This window comes from Cajanus cajan, chromosome 6 (genome assembly GCF_000230855.2).
Source record: "Cajanus cajan strain Asha chromosome 6, NIPB_CcT2T_4, whole genome shotgun sequence".
NCBI classification, from domain to species: Eukaryota; Viridiplantae; Streptophyta; class Magnoliopsida; order Fabales; family Fabaceae; genus Cajanus; species Cajanus cajan.
The window spans coordinates 49,860,003-49,873,063 of NC_138522.1; the positions used below are offsets into that span (position 1 = coordinate 49,860,003).

General features: G+C 32.7%; 2 protein-coding genes across 2 annotated transcripts; both read left to right on the top strand.

The window, feature by feature from the left end:
- Positions 1-1,830: 1,830 nt before the first annotated feature.
- On the top strand, positions 1,831-2,520 carry LOC145958740 (putative mitochondrial protein AtMg00310). The gene is made up of 2 exons (XM_083076263.1): positions 1,831-2,082; positions 2,164-2,520. Exons 1-2 carry the CDS (start codon positions 1,831-1,833, stop codon positions 2,518-2,520), a joined length of 609 nt encoding a protein of 202 aa, XP_082932389.1.
- Positions 2,521-8,277: 5,757 nt separating this feature from the next.
- On the top strand, positions 8,278-12,594 carry KCS10 (3-ketoacyl-CoA synthase 10). The gene is made up of 3 exons (XM_020357416.3): positions 8,278-8,733; positions 10,537-11,165; positions 11,727-12,594. Exons 1-3 carry the CDS (start codon positions 8,323-8,325, stop codon positions 12,283-12,285), a joined length of 1,599 nt encoding a protein of 532 aa, XP_020213005.1. The 5' UTR covers positions 8,278-8,322; the 3' UTR covers positions 12,286-12,594.
- Positions 12,595-13,061: the final 467 nt, after the last annotated feature.

Here is a 13,061-nt window from a genome sequence, read left to right on the forward strand (position 1 = left end):
ATGAGTAGGTTGGATAGGGTGTTGGTCTCAAAAAGTTGGAGTGCTCACTGGGGCGCAGGATATGTGGAGGTGATCCCACGTGATGTATCTGATCATTGTCCATTGATTTTGAACCACAAGGTACTAAACTGGGGTCTGAAACCATTTCGCTTTAATAATTGTTGGCTTTCACATAGTGGTATTGAGGGTGTGGTGAGGTCTGCATGGGAGAAACAGGTCCAAGGTACATGGGCCGCCCAGAGATTAAGAGGAAAGCTCTTGAATGTTAAAAATACTCTAAAGAAGTGGAACGTCGACGTGTTTGGTAATGTGGATACCAAGATAAAAAGTCTGACCAAGGAATTAAAGGAGCTGGATGCGAAGAATGAGGATTACTTTCTTGTAGAATCAGAAAGGATTAGGCAAAAGGAGCTAGTGGATGGTATTTGGTGTGCTCGGAGGAACAAACTAAGCTTGTTATCTCAAAAGGCGCGAGTTCGTTGGGGTAAATATGGTGATTTAAATTCCAAATACTTTCATGCTTGTATTAGGGGAAGGCAGCGACGTAACCAGATTATTGCTTTGAAGATAGGTGAGCGAATGGTAGAGGAGGTTTATGAGATGAAAGAGGTTGTGAGGTCATATTTTGAGGAGCATTTCAAAGCTAGAAGTTGGCTTAGACCACGATTGTCACTTGTTGGTTTTCCTGTGTTGTCTAATGCACAAAATGCAAGGTTGGTTGGTGACTTTACTGAGGAGGAAGTGTGTCGTTTGATTAGGGAGAGTGATGGCGATAAAAGCCCAGGACCTGATGGGTTTAATTTTGCTTTCTTGAAGAGATTTTGGCCTCTTATCAAGGTGGATGTGATGGATTTGCTTGCTGAGTTTCATACTAACTTGAAGGTTCCAAAGGCTCTTTTGTCTTATTTTGTGGCTTTGGTCCCCAAGGTTCCCTGCCCTCAAGGTATGACTGATTTTCGTCCTATTTCGTTGCTTGGGTGCTTGTATAAAATTATTTCTAAGGTATTGGCGAATAGATTGCGTGATATTCTTCCATCAATTATCTCAGAGAACCAGTCTGCTTTTATTCCTGATAGACATATGTTGGATAGTGTTCTAGTTGCGGCCGAGGCTATTGATTATGCTCAGAAATATAAGAAGCCGATTTTTGTTATGAAGATTGATTATGAAAAGGCATATGACTCTGTGGAGTGGGATTACTTGTTGTTCATGCTCCGAGGGTGTGGTTTTGATGAGAGATGGGTCCGGTGGATGGAAGGTTGTGTATGTGGGGGTAGTCTATCAGCCCTTGTGAATGGGAGTCCCACGGCGGAAGTAGCTATTAGTAGGGGATTAAAGCAAGAAGATCCATTAGCACCATCTTTGTTCCTAATTGTTGCAGAAGGTCTCAGATTGTTGATGACTAGGGCCTTAGATATGAATCTATTTACGGGATTACACTTGGGTGGTGAAAGTTCACCAATTTCTCTTTTGCAGTTCGCTGATGATACTTTGATAATTGGAGAAGCTACTATGCAGAATTTGTGGTGCTTAAAGGCCATATTGCGTTGTTTTGAGTTAATTTCAGGTATGAAAATTAACTTTCACAAGAGTTACGTGGTTGGCATTCACTCAGGGGTAGATTTTATTGATTTGGCGGCTTCTTTTTTGCATTGTAAGGTGGGTCAACTACCGTTTAAGCATTTGGGCTTACCTCTTGGTGCAAACCCTAAGAAGTTGGCTACTTAGAGACCAATACTTAATGGCTTACGTAAGCGCCTATCCTCCTGGAAGCATAGGCATTTGTCCATTGGGGGGAGGGTGACCTTAATTAATTCAGTTTTGAATGCAATGCCCATCCATTTTCTGTCATTTTTTAAAGCACCGAACTCGGTGATTAAGGAAATTGTGGCCATCCAACGTGATTTCTTGTGGAGAGGTGCCAAGGATGGCTCAAAGATTCCCTGGGTAAAATGGGAAACGGTGTGTAAGTCAAAGGATGAGGGTGGACTAGGAATCAAGGATGTCAAATTGTTGAATTGGGCACTACTAGGGAAATGGGTGTGGAGGTGTTTGTTATCTCCAGGTATGATGTGGGCTAAGGTTCTTCATGGTAGGTATGGGCACATTGAGTCCTTTTTTAAGTGCTCAAATGTGGATAGGAGGGCTTCTTGGTGGTGAAAGGATATAGTGTGGGTGCTACAACAAGGAAATTTTTGGTTGGATGAAAAGATTGAACTTTGTATTGGAGATGGCACTACGACCCGATTTTGGGAGGATAAGTGGATAGGTGGTTTGCGCTTGTTGGATGTCTTTCCTCGTTTGTACTCCTTTGTCTTTGATCCGTTGTCAATGGTGGGGCATAATGGAACTTGGGAGGGATCTAGGTGGGTGTGGCAGGTTAATTGGAGAAGAGAACCTTTTGTCCATGAAGTAAGGAGTGTGAATACCTTGTTGGAAATGCTTCAGGGTCTGCAAATTTTCTCTTCTAAGCAAGATCATTGGAGTGGATTTGTGATAAGGATGGTGTATTCTCAGTGAAAAGTGCGTACCTTTGGCTGCAGCGCTCGCTAGGTGGAGAACTTAGATATTCCTCAGATTTTCACCTAGTCATAAAAAGTATTTGGAAATGCAAGGCTCCGATCAAGTGCTTGGTGTTCTGTTGGCAGGTGTTCATGAATGCATTCCCATGCAAATCATTGTTACAAGTTCGTGGTGTGGAGTTGGATAACAATTTATGCTCTCTTTGCTCTCTGTTTGTCGAAGGCCCTCTTCATCTCTTTCTAATGTGTCCAATGGCTTTTAATATTTGGTTAGCTGTTGCTAATTGGTTGGAGGTTGCGGTGGTCCTTCCAAATTCTTTAACTTCTCTTTACCTATATTGGACGAATCTTGGTATATATAAAAAACGCTCTCAGTGTTTTCAAGTGGTTTGGGTGTCTGTAATCTGGTTACTATGGCTCCATCGGAATGTTATTATCTTTCAGCAAGGTGTTATGGATTGCAAGGAAGTGTTGGACAGCATTAAACTGCGTTCATGGAAGTGGATTACTAGTTCTGTCCCCGGTTGTTCTTTTAGTTACATTAGTTGGTATTATAATCCGGGTTTGTGTATCTCATAATTTTTGTTTTGGTTTTGAACTCTATTGTAACGGGTTGGAGTACCCCTTGTACTCCCAATAATTTTAATCTTATTTGCTTATAAAAAAAAAAAAGTTTACCTAAATTTATTCTATTCAATAACTTATGTTCTACATCAAATTTCAACGATCAAACCATTCAATTTAAAGTTCTTAATATATATATATATATATATATATATATATATATATATATATATATCAAATCTACAAATTTTTAAAAGATTTGAAAATTATTTGATATTTCATTTCATTAATTCAAATTAACGGATAATCATAAAAATTATTTTATATATTGATTCGAATTAATGAAATGAAGTATTAAATGATTTTCAAATTTTATAAAAATTTGCAGATTTGATCTATGCATTAAGAACTTTAAATTGAACGGTTGGATTGTTGAAATTTGATGTAGAACATGAGTTATTGAACAGAATAAATTTATCTAGACTTATTCCTGGTGTAAAATAATCCATCTTCTCTCCCTCTCCTATATATATATATATTATTCCTTGATAATTATTTTGGCCGTTACTACTCTCAGCAAAACCTAGATATCATTACCGTTTCTATATATACGTAATTAACAAGTGACAATTCAATCCATTTACCTATTATAACCCAGCTAATTATGTATAAAATGAAAAAAGAATATCGAATTGATTAGATTGGGCTCTAATATTTGTTATTGGATGGATAATTTAATTAAGCAATATAACTTGTAATCCTTATATTTGATCAAATTAATTAACAATCGAAACTTTTAGTTGAGCATAAATCTTTAACGAATGGATCTATTAATTGAACTATATTTTATAGAAATTTTTTTAAATATAAAATATAATATTATTTAAATTGATAAAAAAATCTATTTATATATGAATGTTAAATGTGTGTTAAAAAAATAAATCATCCAACTGATCCATTGTCCATTTTATAGATATATAAATATTGGCTAACTTATTTCTAATCTAATAATTAATTCAAAATTTATCCAAGTTTATTGTTTAACATCTTGATGCAAATTGATTGGTATTCACGATTAAGGATGACAAATATATTCGTACTCGCGGGTAATACCTACTCTCGTTTCGTCTTTGACAGGGAATACCTGCTTTGACCGGGTACAGATACAGTACGGGTAAAATCCGATATATTAAATCGGGTACGGGTATGTACTTACCCGTTCCGTACCTGTACCCCTACCCGTTCCCGTTTCTATTTTTAATTTAATATCTACTTTTAATTTAATTATATTAAAGAATTTTAATATTTTTTATGTGTGATTATTTATTATAATATGAGATAAAAAAATAATCTTATTATAATTATAATATAATAAAAAAATAATTTAAAAATATTATATTTTTTTTACAAAAATAAAAAATAAAAAAATTGACGGGTGCAAGTATGGGTACATATATACCCAATAGCCGACAGGGACGTGAATGAGGATGAAAATCATATACCCGACGGGTACGAATATAAGGATGAGTTTAACTCGCAAGAACGGAGACGAGTATCATGAAATCCGTACTCGACCCACCCCATTCCGATCCCTATTCACGGTTCACCTGCTTCTTGACCTATAAAAGACAAATTGTTGGCACTTGTATGTGCCTGGTTGACAACTCACGGACTTGACCTCTTATAAAAATAAAATAAAAATCTATTTTTTTTTCTTCTCAACAAGAGACTTTTTTAAAATTTATTAATAAAAAATCATGCTTCTTTTAAAAAATCAATTTTGTAATGTATTCCTTTAGTAGTTTTATAATGTAGTATTCTTTTGGTAGTCTAAAATTTAGGAAGAGAAGACAGCTTTTGTCCAAAAGTTTAAGAAATATTTTTAAAAATAAGAAATGTTAATAACATACTATTTGTCATATTCTTTTAAATATATTTTATTTGATTGACACTCTCTTTAGTCCTGTATATAAGTAAAAAATACTTAAATTTTTTTTATCGAAATATAAATAAATTTTAATCAAATTATTTTTATTTAATTTTTTTAATACAAAAATACCTTTATCATAATAAATGAGAGCATTATATATCATAAATGTAATTAAAAATATTTTTAAAAATATAGTATATATTTTATGTAAAATTGTGAATAATAAATGCGTTTAATAAACTTTATTAATTTATATGAAATTAGTTTATATATATATATATAGAGAAAAATTTTATAAAAGAAAACATGAAAATTAACTGATCACATACTTTATTTAATGACTCACTTTTTTAATTTTATAATTTTTAATAAATTTTAATTAATGAAAATGAGTTAAGAAGAGTATATTAAAAAATGTATTGTTAGGACTTCTCTAAAAATATATATATATATATATATATATATATATATAGAGGAGGGTTCAAGCGACATCGGTGTAACTTTTACTAAGTGTTACACCGCTTAATAACTTTATATTAAATGTGAATTTTGAAAATCCAACCGTTAGATTGAAAGTTCATATCTCTTAGATCATATATATCAAATTTTATATTAATCTAAAATGATTTGATACTTCATTCTCATAAAACAAAATTGACGTAATATATACATTTCAAAATATACTAAAATATGAACACTTTGATTACCTTCAAGTTGTTGTTCAATTTTAACAAAAGTTCATATCTCTTAGATCATATATGTCAAATTTTGTTAAAATTGAACAACAACTTAAAGGTAATCAAAGTGTTCATATTTTAGTATATTTTGAAATGTATATATTACGTCAATTTTATTTTATGAGAATGAAGTATCAAATCATTTTAGATTAATATAAAATTTTATATATATAATCTATATGAACTTTCAATCTAACGATTGGATTTTCAAAATTCACATTTAATATAAAGTTATTAAGCGGTGTAACACTTAGGAAAAGTTACACCGGTGTCACTTGAACCCTCCTCATATATATATATATATATATATATACATTTACATCATCATCATAAAGACAAAAACAAGAATTCAAACCCATCTATATTCTCATGTATAAGACCTAATCTTGCTCATTAATAATTCTTTGAAAAAAAAATAAGTAATTAAAAAATGAATTTTTTTAATTATGTGTATAAATTACTGAGTAACTTCTAGAAGAAGAAAAAAACCTGAAATTTTTAACTATCTTTCAAAAAATTTAAAAATATTTTTTTCATAAGAATGATCTGGGAGCAAATAATTTGTATTGGGCTAATGAGCACATGAGAAATTGGTTTACACAGTTGCAATCATGTTTGTTAGTTGTTATAGTTAACCACTTGCCGTGTTGGATATGAAAAGCTTTTGCAATCAAAACAAAACAGTATCCTATACACTGAACTGAACAACTGTTGTTGAGTACTAATTACGTATGCTCATGGCCATCATTGCGTGTGTACGTATCCGCAGAATCACATATGCATCAAACGGTGGATATGCCAAAACATACAATTAATTTCTCCTGCATGTACCCAGCTTCTTAAAGGCGCATTATTTTACAGGTCACTCTAAAATGTCTCCGATGTTGTCAGATTTAGGGTACCCTAGCTCGGTGTCGTCTTGTTCCCTCTAATTTTTTCAATCACTTTAATTTATCCAATGCTATGACCTAAGTGAGTATTATTACATATGTTTACCATTTCTTAAAAGATAAATCTATACAACTTTATTCATTGAAATAATATGTAATAACTGTCACTATATTCATGGTGACCAACTTACCTTTAGTGCATCAACTACGACTTTGATTTCATTCTCTTGCTGGAGCCACTGAATCCCCTTGCATCACCTTCATAACCAGCTGGTCGTTAGCGTTGGCATATTTAAATGTGTCACAACCTCAACTTTTGTATACACTTATTGTTCTATACGCACTGATTTCAACTGTCCTATCAACATTGTTATTTGATTTTGCTCTCTATTTGGTGACCTTAATCAGTTGATTATACATTGATCTGAATACCCGTTCCACCTTTATCAGTTGTAGATAGCGATTTGCTTAGGCAGAGAATCAGAGAGCGATTTGCTTAGGCAGAGAATCAGAGAGCGATTTGCTTAGGCAGAGAATCAGAGACACTAATTTATTGAAAACTAGTCAAATTAATGCTAAATGGTTTTTTTTTTTTATTTTTTTATGGATAATCATATTATTTTTAGGAAGTATTTATTAGTTTCTGTAGTGATTAATTTTTGTTTAAAAATCTAATTGACCATCTTTAATGTAATTTATTTTTTTAATAACGTTTTTCTATATATAAAATTGATTGGATTATTTTATGATATTTTTTTGAGAGGATATTTTATAAGTATTATTTTATAAGGTTATTACTCAAACAAACTCTACAATGATGAGATATTGTTTGTTCTGGGCCTTAAAGGCCACGGTTTTACTTTTGGTCATTACCCAAAAGGCCTCTCAATCATTGAAGTATGTTTATGTTATATAAGTTGTTATTTTTTATCATATTTTATCTATATAGGACTTGTTTATATCTCAACAAAAATTTTAACTTAATCTTAAAAAAATGGAGTTGAGTCACACTAAAACGAGTGATTTATTGGTTTATATTAAAAGAGTTTTTAGATGTGATGTTAGTAAGATATTTTTTGTTAATACACTAATTTATTGAAATGATGTTGATTAATGACATTAATTCAGTGATTTATGATAAATTTGAAGTGATAATAAAGAGTTTGTTAATAAAGAAGAGAATGCGTTGTGAACATATTTGACACGAGAAGATGGTAGAAAGAGGTTAGAAAAGAAATAAGGCAGCTAAAGTATAGCAAGTATATACATAGGTGGAGTGCCAGCTGGTGTGGCCAATTAGGTTTAGTTTATTGAAAAGGTGGAATTAATGTTGCCAATTAGATCTGACATGCACATATATATGCATCGTTAACAATCACAAGAGAATAGAGACAGAAGTATATATATGGATATAAATGTAACAGGCGAGGGGTAAAATAGAAGAAAAAGGAACAGTGGACAGTGGACATCTTTGTTTTAGGACTTAAAGTGAGGCACCAACTTACATTAAATGAAGAAATTAAGGCTGTTGAAAAGTCTCAACTACACAATACATCAATTAGGTGGCAGCATTAACTGATATCCACCCACCTCGTGTATATGGATTTGGCAGTATAAATATAAGTACACAAACATTGTGAGTATACTATGATCATAACGATAATCTGAATTCCAAGGGCATGGCTAGCGAACGTGACATGTTCTCAGCGGAGATCGTGAACCGTGGGATTGAATCAACGGGACCGAACGCCGGATCGTTGACGTTCTCGGTGAGGGTTCGGAGGAGGTTACCGGATTTTCTTCAGTCGGTGAATCTAAAGTACGTGAAATTGGGGTACCATTATCTCATAAACCATGGCATATACTTGTTCACCATACCAGTTCTTCTGGTGGTGTTCAGTGCGGAGGTTGGTAGTCTGAGCAAAGAGGACCTGTGGAAGAAGCTTTGGGAAGACGCGCGTTACGACCTCGCCACCGTTCTCGCTTCCTTTGGCGTCCTCGTTTTCACCTTCTCTGTTTACTTCATGTCCAGGCCACGTCCCATTTATCTCATTGATTTTGCATGCTATAAACCCCAAGATGAACTCAAGGTACCATGCTTCTGCTTTACCTTTTTTTTTACTTCTCTTCATTATTATCACAAAAAAATATATCAAATTATGCTTTCTTTCAACAAACTCCTTTCATTGCTTGCCTTAAATTTCCTCTCCATCCCTATTAATTACACTACATTTTATCACACATATTAAGTACTGTAATTAATCCATTCACCTACTTTTTTTTAATAAGGTTTATAAACTTAAATATCGTTTTTAACAAATTTACCCGAACTTAAACATATTAAAATCCATACAGTAATATATCCTAAATTTGTAGGTGGAAAAAAAAATTGAAGACTTCCAACACGTTTTTAAAAAAGATGAAGAATTTTTTTTCAGGTAAGGATGAAGAACTTTTAAATGTGCCTAAACTTGCAACGGATAATTAGTCTCATACAGTCATTTACTCATACATAACAGAGTAAGTAGGTTGAGTTGGACAAAATTTGGATGAATTCGTTATCCAACTTAATTAAAATTTAACAGGTTAAATTGAATCAAATTTGTATATTTTTTTTAAAATTTAATTCAATAGGTTAGATTGACTTGAGTCAATCAAGTCAACATAACTAAATTATTTATTTTTTTATAAAAATTTTAAATATTACATAATAAATATAATTCATTTGGTATCTTATTGTAAATGTAATATATTAACTAATAAAACAAATAACGATACAAACTAAATTTTAAAATAAATTTGTTAATTTATTATATTATTATTAACTCAAATTAATATAAAATAAAATTAAAAATATATATGTTATATTATTAATTACTTTAAAAATATAATACTCATTATTAAATAAGAATGACAAATAATATTGTCCTAAACAAGTGATAATATTATAATAATAATAATAATATTATTATTAATATTATTATTATTATTATAATATATAATCGGGTTGAGTTGAATTGAATCATCAATTAAAAATCACAAAATTTATTAAGTAACTTGTTTAATAACAAGTTTTAATCGAATTAAATTATGTCTGATTCAAATACTTAAAAAAAAATTAATTCAAATATATTGAGCCAATTCAAATTCGTAACTTATTCACACCTACTTATACTCAACTCATACGCATCCCATGTAATAATTAATCTCACAAGGTATACACTACCTTAAAAGATTATAAAGATACCCATATCTCAAACTCTCACGGGGAGAGAGAGCAAAGACCCTAGTGGTCTGGTATGCATGAAAAAGAAAGAGAAAAAAAAAGGTTATTTTTTTTTTATTGATTGACAAAATTTAGATACAATTTTATGATCAATGTTATTCTCTTATTAGAATTAAGATTTTAACTTTAATTTAAGAAATTGTACCTAACCGTTGTAGTTACATCAACAAATTTAAACTTTAAAAATGCTAGCAACATATTATTTTGAATATATTTTTAATTAGTTAAAATTTATTGAAAAAATATAAATTTGTTATTTTTACATCTTATTTAATTAAAAATTAAAATCTTTTTTTAGTTCTTATAATTTTATTTATTTTATTTTAATTTTTATATTTATTTTTTTAATTATAATAATTTAATAAGAAAAATTTTTATAGTTGGTATATTTGTATTTTTCAATCTATTTTAGCTTTTATCGTTATTTTTTTTAATATTATTTTTTTTTATATTGATATAATAAATTAATTTTATGTGTTTGATCAAATTTACTTTTGAAACAATTTTCTTATCTTAATAAAATTGAAAACCTCTATGATTGAAAAAGAATAATGAAAAGAAAAGTAATGGATTGTTGAAGTGATGAAGATCCATTACAATGATGCAGGTATCTCGGGAGCAATTCATGGAGGTAGCAAGGAGGTCCGGGAAGTTCGACGAAGGGAGTCTGGAGTTCCAAAAGAGGATGCTAATGTCGTCGGGAATCGGCGACGAGACATACATCCCAAAGGCGGTGATATCCTCCGCCGAGAACACGGCCACCATGAAGGAGGGCCGCGCGGAGGCCTCGATGGTGATGTTCGGAGCCCTGGACGAGCTCTTCGAGAAGACACGTGTCCGGCCAAAGGACGTGGGAGTCCTGGTCGTCAACTGCAGCATCTTCAACCCCACGCCGTCGCTGTCGGCCATGATCATCAACCACTACAAGATGAGAGGGAACATCCTCAGCTACAACCTCGGTGGCATGGGGTGCAGCGCCGGCATCATAGGCGTGGATTTGGCCAAAGATATTCTTCAGGCCAACCCTAATAACTATGCGGTTGTCGTCAGCACTGAGATGGTGGCCTTCAACTGGTACCAGGGGAAGAATAGGTCTATGCTTATTCCAAATTGTTTCTTTCGCATGGGTTGCTCTGCGCTTTTGCTTTCTAACCGCCGTCGTGACTATAGCCGCGCCAAGTACCGTCTTGAGCACGTCGTTCGCACTCATAAAGGTGCCGATGACCGTAGCTTCAGGTTCGTTTTTTCTATTTTAGATCATTTTTAATCGATAATTCAGGATGCTATCAAGTTGTTGGCCCCAAATGGACTTTTAAGTGCTTCTAGAAAATCATCATTAATACTTTCAATAGTAGAAAATAGTGTCTAATATCGGCTCACTCATAAAACTCTAGTTAATTATTTGCATATGTTGCCTATTATGATAGAGTTTCGATAGTTTAAAGCCTAGACTTTAACAATTTATTGCACACTAATTCTAAATGACGAAAAGGATTGCTTCTTCACAAAACTCTTGGTTGTTATTTAGACATAACTGATGTTGAGCTATAAAAGTTTTCCCTAAATTCATTAGATGTGATAGTCTACTTTTAATAGCGTTGACATTTTGGTTCTATCTTCCAACCAACCTTCTAATTAATACACAAAATATAAGTGACTCACAAGGAAAATGAAAGTTGCCAAGTTGTTTCACAATTTTTCTTGTTGGCAAATTAATCATTCATCAGCTAAATCAGCATGATTTTCTTAATTCAATTTATAGTGAATTATAATAATAAATATGTGCTACATGAACAGGTGTGTGTACCAAGAGGAAGATGAGCAAAAACTGAAGGGACTAAAGATCAGCAAAGACCTAATTGAGATTGGTGGTGATGCCCTAAAAACAAACATCACCACACTAGGACCCTTGGTGCTACCCTTTTCTGAGCAGCTCCTCTTCTTTGGCACCCTTGTGTGGAGGCACTTGTTTGGCAGCAAAAGTGATGGAAACTCACCATCAATGAAGAAGCCATACATCCCTGACTACAAACTGGCTTTTGAGCACTTTTGTGTGCATGCTGCAAGCAAGACCATTCTTGATGAGCTTCAAAGGAACTTGGAACTAAGTGACAAGAACATGGAGGCATCAAGGATGACACTGCACCGCTTTGGCAACACTTCTAGCAGCAGCATTTGGTATGAGTTGGCTTACATGGAAGCAAAGGAGAGTGTGAGAAGAGGAGACCGTGTTTGGCAACTAGCATTTGGCTCAGGCTTCAAGTGCAACAGTGTGGTTTGGCGTGCCATGCGACGAGTCACCAAGCCTTCTAGGAACCCTTGGCTTGACTGCATCAACAGATACCCTGTTGTTTGAAGGCACTGCTATTATTATTATTATTATTAATCAACTAGTTACAATGTCATGTGATGAAATCTATGGTTATTAGGATCAATAAGGGTAGTTCTAAGTTGGTCTTTAAATTTCAAGCTGCATGCATGCTTTCGGTTTCTTTCCTCATTTTATTATTATTATTATTCCTGGCTTGGAATTGTATACTTTTAATTCCTCATCAGGCATATGGCTGCCTCCTTGTTTCTTTGTCTCCTTATAGGATGATTGATATCAAACTTGATGAATGACTATTACCTTTAAGTCAATGCTACTACACGGCTTGTGTTTTAACTATACTTCTTCCTTAATTTGCCTCAACGGCTTACAACATAACCAAACTCCATATTATGACTAACATACATGCATCAATTTAAATGAGATTAATCTAATTAACTTAACTAATAGTGTAAGTTCGAGATTTTAATATATATAATTATGTTAAATACTTGAAAAATAAAATTTGGTGTCCATAATAATCTTATTTAACTTTGAATAGAATTAGCTCTAATAAAAAATACATGTTTTCCACACTTGAAAAAAAAAACCTCTATACAAGATATTTAAAACAACTTGAACATCTGATAGTCTTAATGACCAATTAAGCTAGAGTCTTGGTTCAACTTTCTGGTTTATATCCAAGTGATGAGATATCGATATAAATAGGCTGAAGATTAAATAATATTTAAATTGGCTGATTGGACACGGAAGCATTATCCACTAACCTGTCTCTCTCGCAAAACCATGTGGCCATGCATGCT

Coding starts and splice junctions, on each gene's coding strand:
- LOC145958740 (XM_083076263.1), top strand. CDS start 1,831: ATGCCCATCCATTTTCTGTCATTTTTTAAAGCACCGAACTCGGTGATT. Junction 2,083..2,163: donor CAGGTATGATGTGGGCTAAG/GTTCTTCATGGT, acceptor TGGTGGTGAAAG/GATATAGTGTGGGTGCTACA.
- KCS10 (XM_020357416.3), top strand. CDS start 8,323: ATGGCTAGCGAACGTGACATGTTCTCAGCGGAGATCGTGAACCGTGGG. Junction 8,734..10,536: donor AACCCCAAGATGAACTCAAG/GTACCATGCTTC, acceptor ACAATGATGCAG/GTATCTCGGGAGCAATTCAT. Junction 11,166..11,726: donor GCCGATGACCGTAGCTTCAG/GTTCGTTTTTTC, acceptor CTACATGAACAG/GTGTGTGTACCAAGAGGAAG.